The 27057-nt window shown below is 50.7% G+C and overlaps 1 protein-coding gene across 1 annotated transcript in view; it reads right to left on the bottom strand.

Moving 5' to 3' along the window:
• Window positions 1-27057, bottom strand: part of ALOX5 (arachidonate 5-lipoxygenase) — a 49899-nt gene that overhangs the window by 6726 nt on the left and 16116 nt on the right. The window contains exons 4-7 of the mRNA XM_053909705.1: window positions 21918-22040; window positions 10688-10794; window positions 8740-8912; window positions 5338-5484 (exon numbers count right to left, since the gene is read on the bottom strand). Of these exons, the coding sequence (XP_053765680.1) occupies window positions 5338-5484; window positions 8740-8912; window positions 10688-10794; window positions 21918-22040 (550 nt within the window). The remainder of the gene's footprint in view (window positions 1-5337; window positions 5485-8739; window positions 8913-10687; window positions 10795-21917; window positions 22041-27057) is intronic.

Consider the following 27057-nt stretch of genomic DNA (forward strand, 5'->3'; position numbering starts at 1 on the left):
TTCAGGCCTTGACAGTGTGATGTCACGTGAGCTCTGTTATTGCCTCCTCTTTGAGATGAGGCCTAGCCTTCCTGGGATAAGAAGGCATTTTCCGGAGTGGAGGGAGCAGCATTCAGGCTGCTGGAACTGCGGGCCAGGGCTGGGGCTGGGCCGGGCCTTGGGCTCTTCAGAGACGGTGTGGCTACCGCAGACTGACCCAGGAGGACAGCTGCTGAGACCGTGGGGAGGGGCCAAACCTGCTGGACTCCTCAAGGTCATGCTAAGTATTTTGGAAGGTAGTTTCCCTGTCTCTCCTTTGAAAATAGTGCTATCTAGTCGAAATACAATGTGAGTCACATGTGGAATTTAAAATTTTCAGGCAGCCACAGTAATAAAAGTAAAAAAAAAAAAAAACTGAGGTGAAGTTTCTTCTAATGATGTAATTTTATTTTACCCAATATGTCTAAAATATTATTTCAACATGAAAATAATACCAACACCCTGCAAGTCAGGTATTCCTTGCCATGTTACGTAAGGGGAAATTGAGGCTCAGAATGGTTGTGCACTTCTGCCAGGTCACACAGTGGATAAAGAGCTGAGCTGGGTTGGGGCCCATGCTCTGTTCCTTCTCAGGCACTGCCTTCAGCCTTTCTCTCCGCTGTACTGCCTAATCCAGACTCTCACATGCTTTCCCCTTGAACTCTTACACTGGCCTCAATGGCCGTGCTGATTTGGGCATCCCCCTCCTACCCATTCTTCTATCTTCCCCCCTCCTGCCCAGGCTCAGTGACACTGTGGCCTGATCGTGTCCTGAACACCTTGTTGGTTTTGTTTTTTAAGTTTGTTTTTTGGTTCACAAAGTCGCTGTTTGTTTATGATTAGAAACTTATTGATAAAAAAAAAATTGCTGTCACTTCGGAACAACATAATAAAAAAATCCCCCCATCATCGAGCTTCTTGGCTTCGGTGCATATTTGTCTGTTCAGCTTTCCGTAAATTGGACACTGTTACAATGAATGTCTTTCTCTTCTTTCTTTTGCTCACTTGTGCCCCAACCAGCCCATCCCAGTGTTCCCTTCTGCACTTTCCCACGTGTCCCCACAGGACATGAGTGCTGGTCCTGTCGTGTGTATGGTACGCCGCGTCCTGCATTCAGGTTCTGTAGATGATCTCTGCCCTGTGTCTTGCTTTTCTGCTTAGTTACTCATTGTGGAAGCCCCTCAGATCAGCTGCCATATGTCCAATTCCTTCCTTGTAAAGGTGGCATCACATTTTGTCGTCTGGACATACACGATTGCATTCAATTGATCCTCCGCTGCCTTCAGATTGTCTTCAAGTTTGTTTTTCCTCCAGGAACAATGCCTTGTGATGCCCTCACACGTGCGTCCTTACTGTGAGTGCCTTCATTTCTACTGACTGGGCCGGGAATGGCTGTGCTAGGGACAGACAGGCCCTACTGTGGGCTCCTTCAGCTGGGACACACCCGCTCAGTGAACTGCACAGCCCTGAGCCCCTCCTACCCCCCTGGCCATGCCGGCCCCTCCCTCGGACCCTCTGACCACCCACTGCAACCCAGAACCTCAAAGAGGCGCACCCCACAAGTGCTGCAGGACCTGCTCCCGTGAAGGCCCAGGTACTGACTTTGAGCTGCCCAGGCCTGCCGGTGATTAGAGAGGGAACGTGCCCCGGGCTTCAGTGACTCATGGCCAGTGGTGGGGGGGGGGGGGCGCTGTCCCTGCTAGAGGTTGGGTGTTATCACTGGTTTTTGGTTCCAACCTAATGAGTCAGAAGTAGTGTCTCATTGTAATTAATTTCCATTTCCTTAACTACTAGTGACATGGGGGGGATTCTCCCATATGCTGATTTTTCCATATGTCACCTCTTCTTCCAATTGTCTATTCCTTTTCTCTGCCCATTTTTCTATTGGGATATTTGCCTTTTCCTTGTCAATTTAAAGCAACTATGTGCACATTATAGATATTCATATGTTTTTTTTACACATCAAATATGCCTGTCTTTTCCTTTATAACTTCTGGGTTTCTTGTTTTTACTTTAAGGAGTCTCCTTAGCATCCACATTATACATTGTTCTCCTAAATTCTCTTTTACTTTTTCCATTTTAATCTTTACTTCATCTGAAATTTATTTCTGTAACTAGTATGACATATGAGTCCAATTTAATCTTTTCCTTATGCGAAGACAGTTGTGATAGTACCACTGAAATTCTATCCCTTTTTACTGAGAAACCACCATTGTCATACTTTAAATTCTTATGTATCGGGCTTATTTCTGGCCTCTTTATATACCGTTCCCCCCACTCTGTCTGTTATGCATAGCACCTGCCTTGAACAGGGACCTTATGGTATTCCTTAATACCAAGCAAGGAAAGCCCTCCTTGTTTTTTCTTTTTCAAAGAATTGTTGGCTATCCTTGGACACTTCTTTTTCCATATGTATCTTTAATTTCTTCTATTTGGTTTTCACATCTCCCTCTCACCCCCCCCCCAAAAAAAAGAAAGAAAGAGAGAAAGAAAGAAAGAGAAAGAAAGAAAGAAAGCCTGATTGAAAATTTAATTGGAAGTGCATTAGATTTATATGATTAAGTTTGGTAGGACTGACATAAACTTCTCTTGTTCAATATGAAAGAAAGCACGTGTGAAGATTTCATTTTATAGCCTTTAAAATGATGTTACAGTTTTTCTTTATATGGTATCATATCGTATTGTTAGCAGGCAAAACGCAATTGGTGTTTTTGAGGAGCATATGTATCCAGACGCATTGCTAAATCCACGTGTTAATTCTAATAGCTTTTTGACAAATGAGAGTCTTAGGTTTTCCAGGTCCACCATCACATCATTACTCTCTCTCTCTCACATTGATTATTTTCTTCTTTGTTGCGGATTCCAGGACCTCCAGGACCATGTTGAGTGACAGTGGTGACATCAGCATTCTTATTTATGATTTTAACAGAAATGGCTTTAGGCTTACCATTTTTGAATGAGATTTCCTATCTCTATCGCAGGGAAATAGATTGCTTCTGGCACATTTTAATATTTACTAGTTGGGGCTGCTAAATGCTACCAAGTTCCCTGTTGGAGTCACTTGATACAATCAGAAGCCTTATTGTGTTTTCTTGCTATTGAAACATCTAGGAATAAACCTGGCTCGGTTATGACCCCTTAGTCATTCATGACACTGCTACATTCACTTTGCTATTGTCGTATTTGGATTTCCTTTAAAATCTGTCTTTGTAACTTGGATTGGTCTTCTGTTCAGCTTTTTTGGAGCCTGCCTGTTTTGGGTTTCAGCATGAAAGTTATGCCAGCTTCAGAGAATGAATTCAGGAGCTGAAATACTTGAAAGAGCCCTGGAAATGTGTGCTGTTTACAGGCTAGCTGGAGCTCAGCTGCTCACCACATGGGCCTTTCGCCAGTCTAGACATTTGGTCAGCTTCCCAACTGCTTACACGGATACTGGCCTGTTTTCTACAGTTTCTTCTAATAATTTATACTTTGCCAGGTTTTTACCCATCCCTTTCAGCTTCTTCAAATTTGTTGCCATGCTATTACTCTTAAAAAAAAAAAAAGCACTCTTGCGATTATGTCTTCTTATTCCTAATCTTGTATATTTTTGCTCCCCCCCCGGCCCCTTTTCATTAGCTTCATGACAGGGTGATTTATTTTCTTCGACCTTTTGGAGAACCAGATTTTGGATTTACTTGCTTTCATTTTTGTGGTTCTTTACAGTTTGCAAAGATTGCATTTTCGGTAGAGGGAAGAGATTCAGGAACACTGTGACTTGCCCAGGGTCCCACACCTGCTAACAAGTGGCAGAGCTGGGACTGAAGCCAGGCCCCTGACTCCAGGCCCCTCCAAGAAGTCTCTGGAGGACAGGCTGCTTCCAAGGTGCCTGCTCGTGGTCAATGGCTCCTCTCCTTGATCTCCTAGCTCTGTTTGCTTCTCTTGCATTGCCTGTCCCTTCAGTTTCTGAAGCACAGGGCTTCTCTCTGATAGGCTGGGAATCCCTCTGGGGGAAGATGTGCTCCTGAGACCAGGAGATGGGAGCTCGAACTCTGGAGCCAGACGGCCTGGCGTGAATACCGGCTGTACGGACTGTGTGCGCCTGTGTCTGTTTTCTCATCTGCTGAATATGATCCACAGCAGTGATCCCCGCCCTTGGAGTTGTAATGACGACCACGTGAACAGAGGCGGGGCCTGCTCTGAAACCCTGACGGCCAAGTGTTTCAGAATCCAGAATTTTTAGGATTTTGGCAGTGCATGTACTTCATTATGTGACACCTCTCTCCCATGCCCTGTAATATTTCACAATCAAACACACATATTTCGGTAGTGCTACACACGCCTGTCACATCGAATGAGGCAAAGCTTCTAAACAGTCTCTCCTTTCGGTTCAGAGCAAGTTTTGCTGCCAATGAATTTGCTGCAAATTTTTGAAAAACCTAGCAGTTTTAGAACTTTTTAGATTTCAGAATTGAAGGTAAGGGGTTGTGGACGGTGTCATCTTTGGGACAGTCTTGTCACATGGTGAGCACCTGGCAAAACCATCTGTGATTACGCCCGCAGCACTCAATGCCCGGTTCACAGCTGGCTCAAAGTAAAGTTTGCTGAATGCCTGTCCACCTGTTCCCCATGGGGGCCCCTGTGCAGCAGCCCCCCTTCACAGACCTACATCTGGTGCTGTCCTGGGTGGGGGTTCTTTCCTGCTGTCTGAATACCAGTGGCCACAATGTGCCTGGTGCTCTGAGGAAGCAGAGGGCAGCCAGGAATGGGAGAGGTGACGCTCTGCCCCTGCCTCTTCTCCCCAGACTGCTCCTCTCTCCTTCTCCTTCCTCCTTGGTACAGAACAACCTGTGGACACTAGAAGGCAGCATCGCAGGACTGGGCTGGTTCGTGAGGCCAGCCTCCATGATGCCCCCTTGTGGCCTAAATCTCCAGCTCATCCTGCAGCCTCCCCTGCCTGGCCCCTTCTGGTGTTTGGACTTGTGTCCCCCGCCCAACAACCAGGATGCTGGGAGTCGGGGCGGGGTGTAGTGTGTTATTCCAGGGTAGGTCCTCAGCGGAGCACCTGGCTCTGCAGGAAGATGTCCAGTGTATCTTGGGGGAGGGAAGCCCTTTTTGCTCCTCACGGACAGCCCTCCCCATGGCTGGCAGGGAGCCCTAAGTTCTGGCTTTTCTTGTCCACCTGGCAGAGGCCTCAGCTCTTGGCACCCTCCCGAGGAGATGAGAAGCAGAGTGGCCTCTTCCTCCTGGAGGTTCCGGTGGACACCTAGAAAATTCCTCCCCGGGCCCTGGCTGCCGAGGGCAGAGCCGTCCGGGAAGGGAGCAGGGTGGGCCGCCTACCTGGATGGCAATGGGGACAATCTTGTTGGCCAGATTCTTGTACAGCAAGCAGATGGGCGCTGCCAGGAACTGCAGAGTGCAGGGGTCCGTTTTGTTGGCATCGATGCCATCCAGCAGCTCAAAGTCCACGATGAAAATGTTCCCCTGCTGTGGGAGGTAAGGGGAAATATGTCCACATCAGTCTCAGCCAGGGACGGAGCCGAGAATCAGGCCTAAGGGAGGGAGAGGCGCTTTCGAGGCCCCAGCGTCTGAATGGAGTTCAGAATTGATAGTGCTGGCCCCCGACTCAAGGCCGATGCACATCAAGAGCTTTCAGAGGTTGCGGTGGTTTTCTGGGGATGGAGGCTTCTAGACCCTCATGAAAGATGTTGAAACCCACAGCGGTAGGTTGATAAGAAAGAGAGAGTGCAGATAAAGTACACAAGAGAACATAAATTCCAAAGAATGACGCTGCAGGACTCCATTTACATGGTGTTCACAACTAGGCAAAGTTGAGCGTCTGGAGGAGAGACAGGGGCAGGTCTGCAGGGGTGGAAGCTCGGCTGGAGGGGGGCAGGGCTGAAGGGGCAGGGGGGCAGGGTCTGCAGAAGCGGGGTCTGCAGGGTCCAAGGAGGTCCTCAGGGTTTGGGGAAGGGTGGGCTCTTCAGGGTCAGGGGAGAGCCTACAGGGGCAGGAGGGGGTCTGTGTTCCTGGGTAGGGTGTTCTGTGTCCTGGTCTGAGGCTGGTGGCATGCTGGGGTCACTTGGTGAAAATGCATCAAGCTTGCTGACACTCCTGATTCCTACTCTTTGCTGTGGTTATTAAAAAAAAAGTTTTAAGTTTGTTTATTTTGAGAGAGAGAGAGTGCAAGTGGGGGAGGAGCAGAGCGAGAAAGGGAGAGAGAGAGAGGATCTCGAGTAGGTTCCTCACCATCAGCGCAGAGTCTGATGTGGGGCTCAAACTCAGGAACTGTGAGATCATGACCTGAGCCGAAGTCGGATGCTTAACCGACTGAACCACCCAGGCGCCCCTCTTTTCTGTGGTTATTATACTTCAAAAAAAAAAAAAAAAATTGAACGTGCCTGGGATTTGGGGAAGGGAGAAAGCCACCTTTTGCGGAATACACTTGGATCTTCTAGAGGGGGCCCAACTTGAGTGCTGTGAGGGTTCCTTTCACAAAGCTGGGGCCCGCTCAGTCAAGAGCTTGAAGAATTTGTCTTAATTTTGTTTAACATTTATTCATTTTTGAGACAGGGAGAGACAGCATGAACGGGGGAGGGTCAGAGAGAAAGGGAGACACAGAATCTGAAACAGGCTCCAGGCTCTGAGCTGTCAGCACAGAGCCCGACACGGGGCTCGAACTCACAGACTGCGAGATCATGACCTGAGCTGAAGTCGGACGCTCAACTGACTGAGCCACCCAGGCGCCCCAAGAGCTTGAAGAATTTGGGTAGAGGACCGGTGGCAGGTCGGGTCCACAGGTGCTCAGGTGAGATGTGTGTCCACAACTCTGCCAGCTGGGCCACCGAGCACATGCTTCAGGAATCCCGCTGAGGGGGACCAAAGACCAGAAAGGAGCTAGGGGCCTGGTCCTTAAGGACCTTCCTCCTTCCACCTTCCTCCTTAAGGGCCATGGCCGTCATCTGACACCAGTGATGAGCTCGGAGCAGTCTGTCCGCAGTGCATGTGGGACAGGGATGGGGAGGACAGAGTTTGAGGACCATCATAAGTACTGCACAGAAGGAGTGGCTGCCGATCAAATCTTGAGAAGACTCAGGTTAGTTAAGGTGATGATGCCAGGCTAACAGGAGGCCCTGGGAACCCAGGCCAGGGAACCAAGAGGCCTGGGATTTGGGCCTGTACCCGGGGCATTTCTCTGTTATTTTTCCCACCTCGTCTCTCTGGGCCTCAGTTTCATCCTTCTGAAAAGTGAAGGGGAAAATCCTATCTCTTAGTTCTGATGTTCTGGGATTCTGTAGTAGACATTGGTGTTTTGTCTGTCTGTTGTCCCTGTCCTCTCTTTTTGGTCCTCGTATTCCATTTTCCTGGCCCTAAGGACTGACTCAGGAAATGAGGAATTGTGCCATAGGAGATGAGAGATGTGTGTGTAAGAGATGGGATAGTGTGTTGAATGAGACGGATGGTGTTTAAGACTCTAGTCAGTGGCGGCTATTAAATTATTGCTTCATGACCAAAACCACAGCTAAACCTCAAGACCATCACTCACAGGAAAGATGACCATTCTGACAAAGAAAGCCACCACGCACCCCCCCACCCCCCGCCACCTCCGGAGGTGGCAAGGACTCCCAGGCAGAAGCTGTTCCCCTGCCAGAGAGCTACTAAGTCCCTTCCAGTTCTAGGATTCTGTGGCTTTCAAGGTTCTTTGATTCTCTGATTTGAATTGTGAAACCTATAGCCCCTGAAGCAATATAAATCTATCCAGAAATTAAGTCTACAAAAGAATACTGCTCTGTGTGCATGCATGTGTGAGTGTGTGCCTGTGTGGGGGCATGTGTTGTCCTTGTCAACTGTCCATGTGACCAGGTAGTGTGCTGGGGCCAGGGCAGGGTCAGGGCGAGGGGGTTGGGACCACCTGCCATGGGGCGGTGGGACTCCCAAGGGATGTGAGCCTAGCAGGTGTCTCCAGAGTCAGGTAGGTAGGATGTGGGGCTGGCAGGTCTGTCCACAGATGGCACAGACCATCCCTCTCTAGCTGGGCCCCAAGGCAAGCTGAGCAAACAAGACGTGGTGACCGGAAACAGAATGCCACCTAGACACCTGGGGGGGGGGGCAGGTGTCAAGGGCCCCGCTATCCTGGATCTGGTGGAAGAGGTCAAGTGACTGGAGAGCAAGGGCCATTCCTGTCCCTTAAGTCCCTGCAGGTGATCCAAGAGGAGGTCTGGGGAGAGGGTGAGGGCAGAACCAGGAGACACTCACATTTCTAATTTGAAAGTTAAAAATTCCATCCATTTTCTCCCTTCTTTTTCTGTTCTGATACAAGGTTTGCTTCTTCCTCCAGTTTCCTTACCTTTGCAAGGTGGGTGACAATTTGATGACCGTGTGTGTAAAGCATCTCTCACAAAGCCTGGCCCACAACTGACCTCCTGCTCAGAGGGAGTTCTTTCCGTTAGTGATATCGATGTTGAAAATATGGATACGTTCCCAGCCCCTGAGCATTGAGAAGTATCCTCCTCAATCCCTCCTCTGGCACTGGTCACGAGAGTTTCCATAAATGCCCAGGGAAGGGAAGAAATCGTTTCGCAGAGGGCAGCCGATTTCGCCATGGGCCCGGCAGACAAGCCCGGAGATCGTGGCCTGTGGGCTGGTGAGCACTGGCCAGCAGAAAGCGGTTTCCGCTTGACAGAGGGTGACCTGGCCATTTGAGCTGGCCCTGGCCAGCATCACCAGACAACCCGGTCCTACCTCGATCTCCTGCTCCAAGGTGAGGTTCCTCTCCAGGCTGCACTCCACCATCTCCGTGGTCACAGGGAACTTCTCGGGCAGCTTCGTGCAGCGCTGGATCATCACCGGGTTGCAGCCATTCAGGAACTGGTAGCCAAACATGAGGTCTTCCTGCCAGTGCTTCATGACTCGCTCTATGGGGGAGAAGATCGTGGCCCTGCCTGAGCTCCGAGTGGGGGCAACCCGGGCTGCAGCCCTCCTGACCCTGGCTGAGGGCCAGAGTCGCTGCTGGGTCCCTTCTCCCAGGTGTTTGCTGCACAGCTGGTCAACCTGGAACTCTGCTTGCTGTGCCCAACTGCTTGGCCACTGGGTCAGGCCATGGCACCACCTTGTCTTCCCCGAGCTGCCCTTCGCGGCTCAGAAGGTTCCGGAGGAATCCCTTTCTCAAGAACAAAACCAAAAATGGGCAAATGGGATCACATCAAATTAAAAACCTTCTGCACGGCAAAGGAAACAGTCCACAGAGTGAAAAAACAACCTGCAGAATACAAGACACTTGCAAACTGCACATCTGATAACGCATCATCTCCAAAATCGGTAAAGAACTCCTACCACTCCACAGCAAAAAACCCTGATAACCTGATTAACAAATGGGCAAAGGACTTGAACAGACATTTCTCCATAGAAGACATACAAATAAATGGCAGGTATATGAAGAGATGTCCGATGTCACGAATCATCAGGGAAATGCGTTTCAGAACAATGAGATATTGCCTCACACCTGACAGGATGGCTGTTATAAAAACAAAAGACAACAGGTGTTGGTGAGGACACGGGGAACCTGGAACCCTTGTGCATGGGTTGGTGGGAATGCAAAATGCTTGGCCGATGTGGCAAACAGTAGGGTGGCTTCACAAAAAATTAAAAATAGAACTTCTGTAGGATCCAATGATCCTGCTTCTGAGTATTTATCCCAAATAATTAAAATCAGGATCTGGAAGCGAAATCCGCACTCCCAACGTCACCGCAGCACACTTCATAATAGCCAAGATGCGGAAACAACCTAAGTGTCCATTTACAGAGGGATAGATAAAGGAAGTGTGTTGTATACATATGATGAGACAGCATTCAGCCTTAAGAAGAAGGATATTCTGCAATATGAAATGAACGTCGTGGGTGAACGTGGAGATGACATTATGCTGAGTGAGATCAGCCGGTCACAGAAAGACAAATATCACACGATTCCACTCACATGTGCTGTCTAACACAGTCAAGCCCATAAAATCAAGGAGTGGGCTGGTGGCTGCTGGGGCCGGGGACGGGAAATGGGGAGATACGGATCAGTGAGTGTAACATTTTAGTTAAGCAAGATGGATACGTTCTAGAGATCTGCTGTACAACATTGTGCCTCTGGGGAAAAAGAGACTCAAGGCCTTCCACCCCGGATGGAGGGAGACGGAGGGGGATGGAGGGGAGCAGAGGCGGGGGAGTCTTGGGGAGGAGTCCACAAAGGCAGTTTTCACCTGGTGCTTACTTCAATACCCGTCCCTCACCCATCATTCCCATTTCCTTATGTTTCTGTTGCCGTGTTTTCCTTCCGTGCTATCCCTGGCAAGTACAGTGCTATTGCTTCACCAAACACATCCTGTTCCAAGGGAACCCAAAGTCGCTTTCATGCAAATCCTTAAACACAAGCTACGTTCTGCCTTTACTCTGCTCAGAAGCGCCACAAATGGCCGATTCATGTAAACACAAAGCTCTGATATTTCTGAGACTTGATGAAGTGAGGGTGAGGGTGCTCAGTCTTGAGTGTCCAAAGGAGGAGAAACCTCTGGGCAGGAGGGTGAAGGCCAGTGAACGCGGGACCCGGGGCACGGGTGCCCAGCCTGTCGGAGAGGGGCGGGACAGCCCTTTCCAGTTCCCAGGCAAGTCTCCCCAGCACCACGAGAGACCCCAAAGGCACACTCACCCGAAATAGTGTTGCTGATCTTGACGAAGATTTTCTCGAAGTCGGCAAAGTCGCTCCAGGAAGACTGGAACATGTGCATGAAGCGGTTGATGAACAGGTTCTCCATCCTGCAGACCAGGAGACAGCGTCCCCACTGGCACTCGCTCTGGCCTTGCCCCCCTCTGCAAAGCCCCTTCATATTGTGGTCTCATGAGGCCTCTAGACACCTCCTGGGCAGCAAGGAAATGAACCCAGGGCAGCTCTGAGGGGGCAGCTTTGTGGAACCAGGACGGAAGCAGGTACCTACACCGATGCTCTCCCTACGGCATCTCCCCTATGAAAGAGACTGGCCGCTGCCCTTGAGAACTGTCCACAGTGCCTCCTGTCCCGTCCACGCCTGCTTTCGTCCATGCCTTCATTCATTCACTCATCAAACTTTTGCTGCCCCCCCCCTCGGTGCAAAGCGTTCAGGCACAGAGCGCCGTTATCTCCTCTGCAGCTGCTCTACCTAGTCCTCTGGGGTTTTAGGGGATGAGGGATTCCATCGAGCGTATCCTTTGCTTTCTGCTTAACTCTGGCTCTGTGCCTGGTGCTGAGGGAGATAGTTTTCCAAATGCTCGTTACACAGGATAGCAAAATAAGCCAGGACAGGAGCTTGATGAATTTAAAATGCAGGCTGCAGGTACTCAAGAGTGAGATCTGAGTGGCCTGAGCAATCCCAGGGGCTGGCTGGAGGAGGCGACTGTGGGATGGGCCTGGGGAAGGTGGGGGAGAGTGAGAGGTGTCCCAGACCTCCCTACTAACTCAAGCAAGATGGAGGACAGAGGCTAGGGAATTCTGGCCAGTGCTCATGGGACACACTCTGCCTTAGTTTCTCTCTCTCGGCCACACCCACCGCTGAGGATACCAGGCAGTTATCGTGTCTCTTCCCCACTGTCAATGTTCACTGTCCACTCCTCCAGAGTCCAAGACTCCTACCTGTATGTCCTTGCTTGGGGCTTTGCATGGAATACCCAGTGCCCCTTTTGTCACCTCCTGAGCCTATGGGGTGTCTGGAGGGCTCGCCTGGAGTACCCCCAACTCCTCCTTTGATCTCAGGGAAGTCGTCCCTTCCCCAGACCGGGCTGCCTGTGATGCTGTGTCTGCAGTGCTGATGGCAGATTAAGTACAGTAAACACGAATACCTGAGTCTACCTTAGTCCCCTGGAGGGCAAAGGCGAGTCTGTGTTGCTCAGTGCTGAGCCTAGACCTCCAGGTGCTCCGGTGGCTCAGGCAGCAGGGATCACTGAGCAGGGCAGTGCAAATACCTGGGGCAGGGGACCAAGCTGGCCGGCGCCAGGGAACTCCCCTTCCTATCCACCCACCTCCCAAGCAGAGCCCAGCCCCTCCCGGAAGCAGTACCCTAACCCGTGCAGGCCCGGGGAACCTCCTTGGACTCACTACTTGGGGGACGAGGGGGATGGGGGAGGTGCTGGCTGGGGCCCAAGTGCTGTCACAGAAAGGCTCAGGAGTCCCAAAGCCACCGCACACCTTTGCCAGCAGAATCAAAGGACTGAAGTTTGGGTGTTTTGTCCAGAGTCCACCTGGCTGATGGGGACAGATGGCTGTCTCATTGCAGGCGAGGCACCAGGGAGCATGCATGAGGGCGGCAAGTCTTTGTGACTGAGTGCAGCGACTTGGCAGATAAGCAGGAAACTCAGGGGGCCCCTCCCAGCCCTGCCAGACATGGAAAAGGCACCCGAGGCAGAACATGACATGCCTTTATGACTCCCCTCCGCATCCCCCCTCAGTCTCACAAATGCCACCCTGGGACCCCCTAGGAGCCCACACTGCCCAGGAGCGAGCCCAGGGGCCATGAGCCTTGACTTCTCTGTGAGTTGGATGACCCAGCTGCCTTGCAGGCTACTGACAGGTTGAATCCTTGGAAGGTGCTGGAGTGCAGCCTGGGTATAGTGGCAGACACAGCAGGTGCTCAGCACCCCGGGGGGCTGGAGAATGACCCTGGTGTCTTCCTCTAGGCTGGTGTCTTCGACCCTTCTACCCCAACCCCTCCCCGGGAAGGAGGACCTTTCACACGTGTGCTTGTTTTTTGTGTTTTGGGGTTTTTTGGGGGGTTTTCCCCACACGTTTATTTTACACACTTGCTTTTGTGCCTCACCACCGCTAGGCAGGCCCCCAGGGAAGCTTCTTTCAGACTTGTTGCCCCTTCCTCCTCCACCTCCCCCCGTCGGCTGAGCCTCCTGGCATAGAACCACTGTTAAACTAGAGGAACAAACGTCCCTGTGACACCCACTGTCAGATGGAAAAGGACTCATCTCTGAGGGAGGAGACGCCTTCCCAGGACGCTACAATCCCGGCAGCCCCAGCCCAGTACGAGATGGTGCCCAGGAAAGAGGTCCTCGGCCCTGGGGGATCTTGTGAGGAACCAGGGGTGAGTCACAGCCCCATGTGGCTCACGGTCTCCCCAGCTGGGTCTCTCTGACTTCAAAACAGAAAGCTGGCACTGACAACACGGTGGGGTGTGGCAGTACTCGGAGGAAGCCAGAGACTCAGAAAGAAGTGGAATTAGGAGGAGAATATTTGCATGTCATCTACAGGCAAAACATTTCCACATGCTTATCGCAACAGGAATACCGGGGCTTCAAAGGTCTGTTACGGCACGAAGAGGACCTGCCCAAAAGAGGGCGCCTGGCTCACGCAAGGTCACACAGCCAGGCGGGAACGTGCTTGCTCTGAGGCAGGACAGGGGAGAGCCCTCGCCGCCTCTGCTTCCCCTGCCCCTTTCCTTCTAACAGCTTCTCCATTTTCCACTTCACAGTTTGGCTGTTTGGAGTTGGGGGCAAAGCTTCCTGAGGAGGGCTAGCCGCATTCCAGGCAGAGCAGGTGGCCCGGAGGACACAAGCCACCGGAGTTATCCAGAAGTGGCACGGAAACGACTGCCCCGAGCTGGAGGTTCAACGGGGAGGGTGTCTCTGGCGACCTCGGCCACAAGTTTGTTTTCCGCAGGCGGGACTGGGTTTAACCATGGGCACAGTGGCACGCTATGGCGTGGGCTGCGGGGATGCAGGCTAGCGAGGCTCTGGGTCTGCGGGTTCTATCAGGAACTGTCCATGCACAGGGGACTGCCAGGCACTGGTCGGGGGCTGGACCAGGGAGTCTCAGAACCCCCGACCCAAGTGTTTGTGTTTGGACACAAATCTGCATGGGGCTGGGAGTCCCCGACAGATGGCAGCTGAGATGGTGCTGGCCAGCACAAGGGTTAAGGGCCCGGCCTAAGATCCCGCCCCATCGCCTCCCGGCCACGTGGCCCTAGGCGAGTCCCTAATCTTGCTGTGGCTCGGTTTTCTCATCTATGAAACGGGCACATGACTGCCCCGCCTCGCAGGGCTGACATGATGTACAGAAAACACTGGTACATAAAAAGAATTCCACAAACATTAGCAAGTCATGCCATAATTATCACTCACTGTTAATATTAAAGGCTGCAGCCTTAGGTACTGGCGTTCTGGGGGACCAGCAGACAAGTCCAAAATCCTTTCTGCAGCACAGCTTTACCCTCTTCCTTCCACTGGGTCTTCCTCTCTCATTCACTCATCCTCTTTCTTCCTTCACACCCAATTCACGGAGGAATCCTCACCTCCTTCCTGGTCTTTTCTTCCTGTCTTCTTTGTCCCCGGAAAGTGCTCTCATCCAGGGCACTGGTGACTTCCTAGCGGCTGCATCCGAAGGGCCCTACAGCCCTAACCTCCCCCGATCTCTCTAGTGCATCTGACAACCAGCTCCTTTCTTCTTGACACTAAAGTGCTGAGCCTCTTGGACCACCACGGTACTTTCCCCCTCTCCCCCTCTCAGGTAAAGGCTGGGCTCCTTGCCCACCTTCTGACCATTTCCCCACACAGACCTCTACTCTGGTCCCCCTGGCTCACCAGAGTTCTCACTGCCTAAAATACTATCCCCTCTACTCCTCCAATCAGCATAGTAAACTCCTATGCATCCTTCAAAATCCAGGTTGGGCATCTTCTCTCTTGGAAAGCATATTTCTAATGCAGTCCCCCTCCCCACCCCCGCCCGAGTTACTTCCTCCCCTGCACTCCTTTCCTAAGGAATAGCTACTCCATGCTATTATGATGAACTATCCACAACTTGGTCCCACTATACTGTGAGTTTCTTGGAGCTGTACCAAAGGCCACTTTTGATTCCTCTCTGCCCCCCCCCCCCAGGAGCTCAATAAGCATTTGTCAAAGGAGGAGCAGGAGTGGCTCCTCCAGCCCTGCTCCCATAGGGGTAGAGGAAGCCCAGCAGAGCTAGCAAATGGGCAGTGGCAGTGCCCGAGGAGGCAGCTCCCCAGCCGGCTCCTGCCTCGGGCTCAGGAGTGAGGAGAAAGTCCTCCCTAGCATCCAGAATGGAGACACTCGAGGGAACTCACCTAACGGTGTGCCGGACAGCACCGTGGGGCCGCTGCAAACAGGAGCTCACTTAAATCTCTTAATTCTAGCAGCTAGACCTCATCAGTCTCATCTTACAGAGAGGAAACCGAAACAGCTCTCCCAAGATGACAGCTAGAGTTTGAATCAACCCTGGTTGCCAGGCTCTAAATGAGGCAACCTTTTGCTTTAAAGGGTAACAAGTGATGGGTTGATACTTGTTACTGTAATTTTAATAGATGAGTAGATTTTTTTTTTTTTTCCCCAGGAAAGCAAAGTACAACCACTCGCTGCTCTGAGTCAGGTCCAGAGACCAGCACGAGGGCTTGCTGGGAATGCAGACTCTCTCCCCACTCAGACGCCCTGATCAAAACCTGTGTCTACCAATGTCCCACACAGATCCACGTGCATAAGAATGCTTGAGAGAAGGTGTTTGGACTCCTGTTCCCTCACTGGGCAGCCTGGCTGATTGCTTGTCCTTACCACCTTAAGCAAGGATGGCTTGGGGCAGCTGCCCAGTGTCCGGGAGGAGCTCAGCTACTGTAGAATGAGCCTTGCAAAAACAGCCACATTCAGTTAAAACTCCACCTTCCTTTACTGAGTTTGTTTCATGGCAGGAGTTGGCATTTTCTTTTTCTAGTCCTGGGGCAGGCTTGAGGTAGACGTGGGGGAGGGGCACAGGAAAAGAAAAGACAGGGACCACTGGTACTGAGAACAGTTCCAGGGTCCAGGCATACAGTAGGCACTCCATAAATGCCAGTGGAGCTAACTAAAGTGAAGAGCTGAGAAGGACACAGGGGAGTGAGGAAATAAGAAGGGGAAAGGTCCTCCTCCCTCCTGTGCCCTGTGGGACACCTGCTCCGTGGGGTCTCCCGCCCAGAAAGGCAAGCCAGTCTGAGGAATTGGGAGAGCACAGGGACCTTAAACAGATTTCTTTACACCAGGATTTGTCAAGGCCTAACAGTCCTGGAGAGCAGGGGTTCTCAGTGGTCCCAAGACCTACAGCATCAGCATGCATGGGACCTTGTTAAAAATGCAGATTCTCAGGCCCTGCCTCAGACCCCCTGAATCAGAAACTCTGGAGGTTGGGCCCAGAAATCCAGATTTTTAACAAGCCGCAACCCCCCCCCCCCCGCCCCGAGAATTCTGCTGCAAGCTACGGTTTGAGAACCACTGCTGAAGACGTTGCAAGGTCTTCCAAAGTAATCTCACGGCCGAACACACCCTTTTTTAGGGAAACCATACTTAATGTTTTGTTACGTCTTCTTTTATGATCCTTTAAAAAAAATTTTTTTTTAAATTTATTTTTGAGAGAGTGCAAGCAGGGGGAGGGGCAGAGAGAGAGGGACAGAGGATCCAAAGCAGGCTCTGTACTGACAGCACAGAGCCCGGTGTGGGGCTTGAACTCACGAACTGCGAGATCATGACCCGAGCCAAAGTCGGACACTCAACCGACTGAGCCACCCAGGCGCCCCTTTTATGATCCATTTTTAACAACAACAACAACAACAACAACAACAACAAAATGCTACTTTAGCAAATATAATTAAAATTCCCCAGGTTGTCTGCCTTTCAGGTGGGAGGTTGCCCCCCCCCCCACATTTCCCCAACATATTTATCTTCCAATGGGACGCATGTCTGATTGTCTAACAAAATTTGATAGAGGTAAACAGGGTTGATATATAGACGTCCAGACATCAGTTAGAAGGAGGACATACACGGCTTTTAAAATTTCCCAGATCAGGGGCTTTTGGGTAGCATTTGTGAAGTTAACGGAAGAACACTATTTTCTGAGTGCTTTGGTCACGTGGAGCCGACTTGTTTCTGAGCTGGGGTGACACTAAGAGGGCGTGGGGTCTTCTTCCTGCACAGAACCCATCACGGCTTTGGTTTCTGGAGAAACGAACGGCCCCACCCCAGGCCTCACCACCCTACTCCCCCTCTTAGCCTCCTGCTCTGGAACTCTGCCCCATCCACTCATCCCCTCTATCCCCTCTAGGCTCCTGACCTTCTTCATCTCAGACACCTGATCCCTTCTTTTCACCACCAACTCCCCTCAAGGAGCTGCCATACATGTGATTTTGCCTGGTCTCCAAACAAGCTGCAGAGACTTGTCTAGGGGGCCGGGAGCAGGGGGTAATGGGGTTACAGCTGTCAGACCACACTCCCCCCGGCCCCTCCCTGGCACAAAGCCTCTGGCCCTCGGCCCTGAGCCTGGACGGCACCTCCAGAGGCTGCTTGGGGCTTTCAACCTCAGCAATGCCCCTAAGCTGAACTCATCTACCCCCTGCTTCTTCCCCACCCCAGCTTCCCTTTTTTTTTTTAAGTTTATTTATTTATTTTGAGAGAGAAAGAAAGCACAAGTAGGGGAGGGATAGAGAGAGGGAGAATCCCAAGCAGGCTCTGCACTGCCAGCGCCGAGCCCAACGTGGAGCTCAAACTCAGGAACTGTGAGATCGTGACCTGAGCTGAAGTCGGTTGCTCAACCGACTGAGCCACCAAGGTGCCCCCACCCCCTCATCAGCTTCCCTTTGTAATGATCACTCCATTTGCCCAATAACCCAGATGCACACGTCAAGGATGCCCTGGGTGCCCCCCTCAGTCTCTCCCCATTTTGATGAATTCCAACGGGATCCCGGGTCCATCCACACGACATCCTACATTCTTCCCTGCTCTCCCACTCCCCGTCTTCAGTCAGCCCCTTCCCCACCTCTGGGCTCTCTCGTCAGGCCCTCAAAGGCTGCCAGGCCACACTTCTGCAATGTGGCTCTGACTTCTCGCCCGTCTCCCTGTTTCTCACTGAGCACTGCAAATGCAGGTCCAGAGCAGTCCATGAAGGCTGTAACCGTGCTCCCCCCGGTCCCCAGGAAGATGTCTGTGCTTACGGCGAGGTGCCCCTGTGACTTTGGGGAGAAGGACGCTCCTTCAAGGAGCTGCCTCCACCTGGTCTCATCTGGCAGGAAATGCACAGTGGGTAAGGGTCGAGCACCTTGGTCTTGGCACCAGGCTGGTCACCTCTCCCAGAACTCAGTCATATTTCTGCACTGTTCTACCTTACCAGGAAGGAAGCTCTTTTTCTCAATTTCCTTTAAAGGTACATTCCCTTATCAGCCTGCCAACCTCCTGCAATCGAACTCCGGGGCTGCAAACAGTGAGTAAACATACAAGCTGCTCCTGCTTTGATGCCCCCAGGAAATGTCACAACTCACTCGGTTCTGTGAGCAGGCCCAGCCACAGCTGACCTCTGCCCAGAGCTGACCTTGCCAGAGCATTCTTGTCCCATCCCTCTAGGCCCCTGACTGTGTGCCTGGCCGGTGACAAGGCCAAGTCAGATGCCCTTCTACTGTGAAGCCTTCCTGGACTCCATGACAAGGTAACACCAGACAGAGTGACGGTCCCTCTATGAGTCCTTGAGGGGAGAGGCCAATCTGAGGGCAGGTGCTCAGCCAGGTCCTGGCTGGCCTGACCCCATTACCAAAAATGGATGGAAATTAATGCTGTTTTTAGGGAGAAACTTCTCTGTGCAGGGTTGACACATAGCCCCATTATATTCTCACAATGACCCCGAGTAGGAGCTGTGGGTGAGACACTGAGGCTCAGAGATGTTAGCTTCCCAAGATCACCCTCCACTGGCCTAGAGCCCTCTCCCATGCACCCTTCATCTCCCTGGGGTGGGGGTGGGGTGCTTTGAGCTACCTCCCTGAGGTCTAGTCCCCTTGGCTCAGGCTGTGCTCTCCTCGAATGCAGGGACACATCTCTTATCTCCTTCCTAGAACCTCATGGTCCTTAGCCAGCAGAAGTGAGGCTTAGCTGATGTGGCCAGCTGTGCTGTACCAGGAGGGGCTGAGGGCCCATCTCAAGATTTCCTAGCTGTGTTCCTTCCAAACAGTCCATAGCTCAAGGGGCCAAGTTACACGGCAGACGTGGAGAAAGGTGGGTCGATGTGTCATTGGAGAAATGGCGGTTTGTGTGGCCAGTGCTGGGGAGCACAGGGGAGGAGACCTCACTCAGGCCTAGGGGCTTCTAGGCGCTTCTTGGAGAAGGGTCACCTCATCCAAGTCCTTAAAAATGAGGAGTTGGATTTCTCCAGGCCAAGAAAGGAAGGATGGTGTTCAAGGTGGAGGAAATAGCTCATGCAAAGCAAGGGCAAGAAGATGCCCTGCAAACTGGTGCTGGGCGCACATGGCTAAAGTGTCCCCTGTATCTGGGGGCAAGGGAGAGGGCAGGGGAGCTGGGCAGAGAGGTCTGGACTCTCGCCTGTAGTTGGGGTAATTACTGAGGGATTTTAGATGGAGGAGTAAAAGAATTAGATTTGCCCTTATAGAAGGAGCCTCCAAAAAACTGTATGTGTGCTTGAGAACGAACTTCCAATTGCTGTGTGGGATGGATCCTGGGGAAGCAGGTCGAAGGATGTTCCTGAATGTCCCAGGGAGAGATGACAGAGCTGGGAGGGAAGGAGATGCACTCGGAGACCCCAGGAAATAGACGTCACCCCACATGCAACTGAGTGGAGGATGAGGCCAAGGGAGGCATTGAGGCCAGCGGTTTCAACCCTGACTGCACACTGGAATCCCCCCGGGAGCTTTTAAAATATAGGTAGAGGTGGGCTACAGATGCTGGTTTAACAGTTTGGGCAGGACAGGCTGGGCCGAGGCAGCATGGAAGTAATATTAAACACACTTCTAGGATGGGACATGTGAGAGAAGAAAGGTAATTGTGTGTGTGTGTGTGTGTGTGTGTGTGTGTGTGTGTGTGTGAGAGAGAGAGAGAGAGAGAGAGAGAGAGAGTGTGTGTGTGTGTGTGTGTGTGTGTGTGTGTGTGTGTGAAGTGAGGGCCCATGAGGTGGTAACAAAGGCCCCTGAGGGGTCAGAGGCCAGTGGGGTCAGACTCCCATTTTGACAGAGTTTACCAAGCACCTATTCTGTGGCAGCTGCTGTGCTAGGCTCCGGAGGTACGAAGATGACAATTAATTCCAGGAACACTGAGCAGACATAAGAAAGGCACAGACTGGCCTTCACTCCACCGTCCATCCACCCACTCACCATCTATCCATCCACCCTCCAGGTATTTCTCCACCAACCGTCCACTCTTCTGCCCTCCTTCCATCCTCCCTCCCTCTTTCCATCCACCCCTCCACCCACCATCCATCCATCCATCCACCCACCATCACTCCACCATCCATCCCTTCCCCATCACTAAGTAGAGGTAGGATGATTCCCCAAAGCAGTATCTTCTCCTCTGACCTCGCTGCCTCTCCATCCTTATCATTTTCTCTTCAAACTGCCCCTCTCAGAAGGCGTTTCTGTCCTGCTTGCACCATTCTGGTCAGGGCTCTGCCCTACCAAAGCCACCTGCCTTTGGGGATCCCTGGGTGGGAAATCAGATGTTTAATTGCCCTGATGTTTCCAGGGAACCAGATGTTGGGTACTACTGCATTACTAGTCCAGATGTTGGGTTTTAATTTTTCTCCCCAGCTGGTCCCAACTGTAGCAGGGGAAAAAATCCCCAGCTTTGGACCCAAAGAGATCTGAATGCAAATTCGGGTTTTGCCGATTTCTGCCTGAATGACCTTAGGCAAATTCCTTGACCTGGACCCAGGTTATTTACCTGGAAGCGTTCAAGAACAGTATCTACCTCCCAGAAAGTGAAAACAGATGATTCTAGTAGAAAATGCCCACACCTAAGAGCCCGGCCCTCAGCAGAGGCTTGGTAAGTGTTAGACCCCTACCACTTGTTCCCTCTCAGGCAGCCTGAGGGACACCAGTGCAAATGGCCTTGCTAATGTGAGGGGGTTCCCTACAGAGGCTGATTGTGAGGCTGTGTGTGTGTGTGTGTGTGTGTGTGTGTGTGTGTGTAGAGCGCTTCCAAAGTGTCCAGAGGAAGAAGACTTTGGCACAGGCCTGAGTGTGGTCTCTTGTGCTTACCTTTCAGAAGTCTGACCAGAAGACACCCTTCTCAAGGGGAGCAGCTGGGCACTGAGCAAATGTCGCCCCAGGATATGCCTACCTGAGGCCAGGGCCCCGTCCCGGGAGACTCTCATCCTGGCTGTGGGGCTGGCCTGGCACCAAGAAGTGCTGAAGCTCCACAGGGCATTCTATGGCTCCATCAGGTGGCAGAACCACGGATGGAGAGTTTTCTAGATTTGTATGCTTGCGGGAACTCCCCAGAGTGTCAAAGTACAACTTCAAAGGCTCCTCCACTAGCCCTGGGACGGGACTAGGGCTCCCTGTTTTTAACAAGCACCCAAGGAGTCTCAGGGTTTGGCACACTTTAAAAGCCCTGCCGTTATTCAACTGCAAAGAAGGAGCACAGAACTTGGGTCTCTACCATTTATTAGCAGGGGCCACTGGGCAAGGTATGTGACTTCCTTATTCCTCAGATTCTTCAACTCCAAAGGGAGGGTAATCGTGCCTACCTCAAGGGGTTGTTGTGATAGACAACCTGGGGGGATGGGTGTCAGCGATCAGCACAGGCGTGGTGGCCATTACTACCGCAGAGCCCTTCTATCCAGGGGACAGCGTGGACCCTCTCCAACCCCGAATCGGCTATAGGGGGATGAGATATGGGTGGGGTGGGCACTCCAGGTAAAGACCTCTACCTTGGGCTGACAACAGAGCTATGTTTGGTGTCTGGAGCCATCCAGGTTATAACTTGGTTTAGATACAGGCTACCCTGCGGCTGCACATCGGATACAATCAAGTGATTTGGGAAGACCAGCTGAGCTGCTCCCCAGCCCAGAGCTCCCACAAGGAAAGGACTGAGGGTTCCATCCACGGCCCTGGCCCCTGGAGGGACTGCCCAGCATCCTTAGGTTCTTGGAAACTCACGCTTTGGAGTAGTTCAGAACGAAGTCCACACCCTTCTCACTATCAAACTGGATGTCTCGGGGTAGATCCTTGTGGTATTTGGCATCGATACTCAAGGGGAAGCCAGGGTTCCACTCCATCCATCTGAGCATGAATAAAAAGAAGACAACTGTGTAAAATGCCTGGCCTTTGGGCTGGCCCCTCAGACTAAAGCCTGCCCCTGCGGTCTGAGGATGTGCCCTCTGTCAGGCCGAGACGTTATAGCTGAGTGTGCATCCGTGATGTACTGGGACCCCTCCCGGGGTCCGGCAGTAGCCTGCTTTGCTGTGCCCTGAGCTTCACAGCAGGAGGTGTGAGGTCCCCTGAACCTGAGACTGGGCTCACAGCAGAGGAGTGGCGAGTGCAGTAGGTGTGCGCCACTGCGTAAAAGGAAGCTGAAAAGGAAGCATCAGAAGACCTCACGGATCTGACGGGACATTCAACTGCCTGTCTCCCTCGGCACAGAGTTGCCTTGCCGGTCACCGGAGGTAGAAAGGGTTGAGGCCGCTCCACTTCCAGGCTGAACTGAACAGCCGGTGTCCCACCAGCTCGGTCAACGTGCCCCTGGACTGTGTGTGGTGGCTGGGGAAAGGGGACAGTGGGCACGCCTTCCAAGTAAGGTGTCCAGGGCAGCACGGTGATTGAACTTCGGACACAGACTGCCACCAGAGGCAGGTTTAGTGACTGTTAAAATCAAAATAGCTCCCCCCCAAGACAGGCCATGCACTGTATCCAGCCCACATTTTCAGATACCGGTGTCCTTGAAACTTATCCTGCAGCATTGGGCACTTACATTTTGTTTTTTAAATTTTGCTGTTTTTTTTTCTTACGGCAAAACCAAAACTAACCCAAAGTGTCTGTTCCTTTAGGGCAGGGAAAACGATCTTGCATTTATTTAAAAATCAAAATTTACATTCTGGGTTAACAGCTTTTCACTTGTATTCCTAACTCTCCTTTTCTGAAAACTTTCTCACAACAGAAAGTAAAGCACTGAGAGTTGAGGTCATGAAAAAGTCTGGAGTCCCTTTAATATCATCTTGTGCTATTACTGTCCCCAAAATCCCCATGGTTTTTCATGCTGTCCTGTTGGCCAGGTAAGACTCCCATTGGGACCACAAGAGGCGAACAGGAGCTAGGTATGGTCGCCCGGGGAAGCAAATGCATTTTGAGAAACATTTTCTGTTGCATGGCACTGTCATTTATCACTGTTGGTTTACTTACAGTATTCCATTTTCCTGGGCTTTAAGAAAACCTTCTCTATTTGTTGTTTGTATTAACACCAACGCTGATAAAATGTAGACAAGTGTACAACGTCAACTAATCTACTGATTTTTTCCCCCTTTGTTTTAGAAAATAATTGATTTTCTTGGAACCTCCTGCCCCACTGCTGTCCCCCCCCACCTCCTGAAGGTGGCAGCACTAATGGATGGAAGTGCCCACGTTCCGTGGTCTGGGGACTACCTACCGCCTCTCAGTGCGTGGAGACTGTGCGGTTTGCCAGCTCTCCACCAGACACCTGTGTCCCTTCCACTGCAGGCCACTGCTACCTGAGACAGCTGACAGGCTGACTTGCACAGGGGCCAAAGATCTTCGTGCCCGTAGATAAATAGGCAAAGAAAAAAAATCACACTCCACAGGGAGTTGAACACGCCAGGCAGAGGAAATGAAGATGCAAAAAAGACATTTAATTTCTTTTTTAAAGACATTTAATTTCTTAAAAAAAGAAGTGTTAAAGAGATACAGTAGAATGTAAAAAGATTTTCTTTTTTTTCCTTTTTTTAAAGTAGACCCCATGCCCAACGTGGGTCTTGAACTCACAACCCTGAGATCAAGAGTCAGATGCTCTACGGACTGAGCCAGCCGGGTGCCCCTAAAAAGACCTTCTGCGGCCACAAAACATGATTTCTGAATTGAAAATTCAACAGAGAAATGGGAAAAGAGAAGAGTCACTGTGAGATCTAATTTGTTTCCTGCACAAAATGTATTCATTAAGGAAGTAATTACTGAGCACCTGTCATGTGCTGCTCTGTACAAAATGGAAGAAAGGTACAGGTACTGCTCTGTACAAAATGGAAGAAAACATAACACAAATACAGAGCAAACACACAAAGAAATGGAAGCCATGATGGGGATTACGGAGGGCACTTGTTGTGATGAGCACCGGGTGTTTTATGGAAGTGATGAATACTGTGTACCTAAAACAAATATGACACTGTATGTTAGCTAACTGGAATTAAAATAAAAACTTAAAAGAAAACACAAGAGACATGAAAGGCAGACCTAGAAGATTTAATATGCAGAGACTAAGAAGTCCAAAAGGAGAGAGAGGAATATAGAGAGAAGTAAAAATCAAGAAATAAGAGAAAAACCTTCTTAAGTTGAAAAGACCTCAATTTTCTGAGTAAGTCCTAGGTAGAAAGAAAGGGGAAAAGGGCATGTATTGATATATACTTATTACATATTAAAATGTCAAAGAGAGAGAAGACTGTGGGGGTAGGGAGGGAGGGAAACAGAGAAAGTAGGGAGGGGGAGAGGGAAGGAGGGAGGGGATGGAAGGGAGAAGGGAAGGAAAAAGAAGTGTGGGGAGAGAGGGGAGGGAGGGGAGAGGGAGGGGGAGAGAGAAGGGAGGGAAGGGGAAAGGGGAGGGAGGGAGAGGGGGAGGTGGAGAGGAAGGGAGGTGGAGAGGAGAGGAAGGAGGAGGGGGAGGGAGGGGGAGAGGAGAAGTGGAGAAGGGAGGAAGGAGGAGGAAGGAGGGGGAGAGGGGAGGGCGGAAGAGCGGGGAGAGGGAGAGGAGGAAGGAGGCACACAGAGACCAAATAACAGGATGGAGTAAGTGCGAGTGGAGCTCAGAAACTGGCTGCAGAGCCCACGCACATCCCACCAGGCTGTGCCAGCTTTGTGTGCTATGGGCATCATCCCTGGGCAGTAGGAAGGAGTGTGTTATGTAATAAGTGACAGCGGGATGTTTGACCCCCTACTTCACATCATGTATAAAAATACATGGCAGGTGAGTTAAAAGCCTAATGTTAAAAAACTAAATTGTAAAAGTTAGACAAAAATATAGGTATATTTATGTAACACAGGGGTGGGGAGGGCCTTGTTACGTAAAGCAGGAAACCCAAAAGTTATAAAGGAAAACCAATACATATAGTTAAGAAAATAAAGAACTAAAATCTGCGACACAAGCAACAGTAGACAAATGACATATACCATACTCATAACGAAAAGGTGCTATCCGAACACACAAAGGGCTCCTTTAGATGAATAATCACAAGGACACAGAAAAATGAAGCATATAAACAGACAATTCAAAGAAGAGGCAATGCACAGAGGCTTAACTCACCAGTGGCAGATTAAAACAACCATGGGGTCCAATTTAGGGGTTTTTAGATTGTCAAAAATATAAAAGATTGACATGATCAGGTATGTCATATATATACATATACAACTGGAAAATTGCACCAAAAATTACTATAACATTGTGAGAAAGGATTTTTGTTAGTACTTTTAAAAATGAAACTGCTAATTTGACCCAGCAAGGTGAGTTCTGGAAATTGACAGTAATGAAATCACCAGGACATCAAGCTGCTTGTTATGAGGTTGCCTCCTGCCACACTGTTGGTAATGCCAAATACACACACACACACACACACACACACACACGAAGCAAACAACAGGGGAATGGCTGAATTCACATACAGCGAGAAATATGTGGCAATGTAAGAATGAGGAAATCAATGAGATACTATTTCAGACACATCAGACCGACACCAATGAGAATGTCTCAAGATGCAAAGTGTGTCAATGATGTAGGGAAAGTGCAACCCTAAGAAACAGCTGCTAGGGGTGAACACTGGCAGAACCCCTTTGGAACCCCAGTGGCAATATCTAGAAAACTCACAGTGTGGTCTGCTATCCTGCAGGTCTACTTCTAAGAATATTCCCTAGAGAAATTCTTCCATAAGAGCACCAGGAGACAGATGAGAGAGCTCACTCTGGTGTGGCTTGTGACAGCCAGATATTAAAGACGGTCTACATGTCCATCAGCAGGAGAGTGGGTGAGCCTGGTGGTTTGTTCGTGCAATGGTGTGCTATACAGGAGCTAAGTGAATGGATGACACCTGTCTGTGTCAACCGGCTGCCCTTCAAAACAGAATGACGAGTGAAAAAAAGCAAGTCACAAAATGATCAAACGCTGTAGGTTACAAACCACTACTCTATCCGCTGCTGTGTGTGTGCGCACACCAGCCAGGTGCATACGGTCACAGTGAGAATGGGGTCAGGGCGTTATGACCTGCGTGGGCTTCTCCACTTCCCTGCCAGGCTGACTGAGGGACGAAGGCCAGCTGGGCTTGCAGCTCCCTGACAGATTGGAGACTATTCTTACTTTACTTCCAACTCTCATCTGGAAGCTCGAGAGTTCGTGTGAAAGAGGAACTCCTAGATTATGCAGACGGTGCAAAGTTCAGTGCTTCCTGAACGGAAGCAGAGGAGGGCGTCTGAAGAGGGCAGATGAGTGGAAGGAGGAAGAAACAATGACGATTAGATCTAAGAAGAGGGATAACTATTTCACTGGAAAAGCCCTTGGCCCCATCTCCCTAGACCCTGTCAAAGCCCTGTCCCTGGTGGTGAAACAAACACACCACTGAATCCATTGCTCCCTAATAAAGGGGTACTTCCCAAAGGGTGCTCCAAGGAGTACTTGTTCTGTGAGATGTTAAGAATTGTATGTCCAACTCTCTTGGGAAACACTGGGTGGGAAAAAAAAAAATTAACCACAGTCCACTACCCCAGAACTTCTCAGAATTCTCACTGCTTATGTGCATCAGGAACCTCCAGGAGGAGGAGGTGATGAACAGTTTCCCAAACTTGTCTCACCACGGGGAGAAAGTTATGGGGCCGCTGCTCCAGGGCACACTTTGGAAAATACTGCGTTAAGACAACATGCCTGTAAGACTAATTTATCTGCCATTAACATCTTAGTCTGAGTGACAGTGGAACTGATAAAACTTCCTGTCCACTCTCCTAACAGGACACAAACTAGCCTGATTCTCTGCAAGCTGTTTAATGTCACTGCAGACTAGGATTCCTTCTTTCCACAAGGCCAAACGCACATGGGATG

This window comes from Panthera pardus, unplaced genomic scaffold, assembly GCF_024362965.1.
Source record: "Panthera pardus isolate Hobbes unplaced genomic scaffold, ASM2436296v1 HiC_scaffold_22, whole genome shotgun sequence".
In the NCBI taxonomy this organism is placed as follows: Eukaryota; Metazoa; Chordata; class Mammalia; order Carnivora; family Felidae; genus Panthera; species Panthera pardus.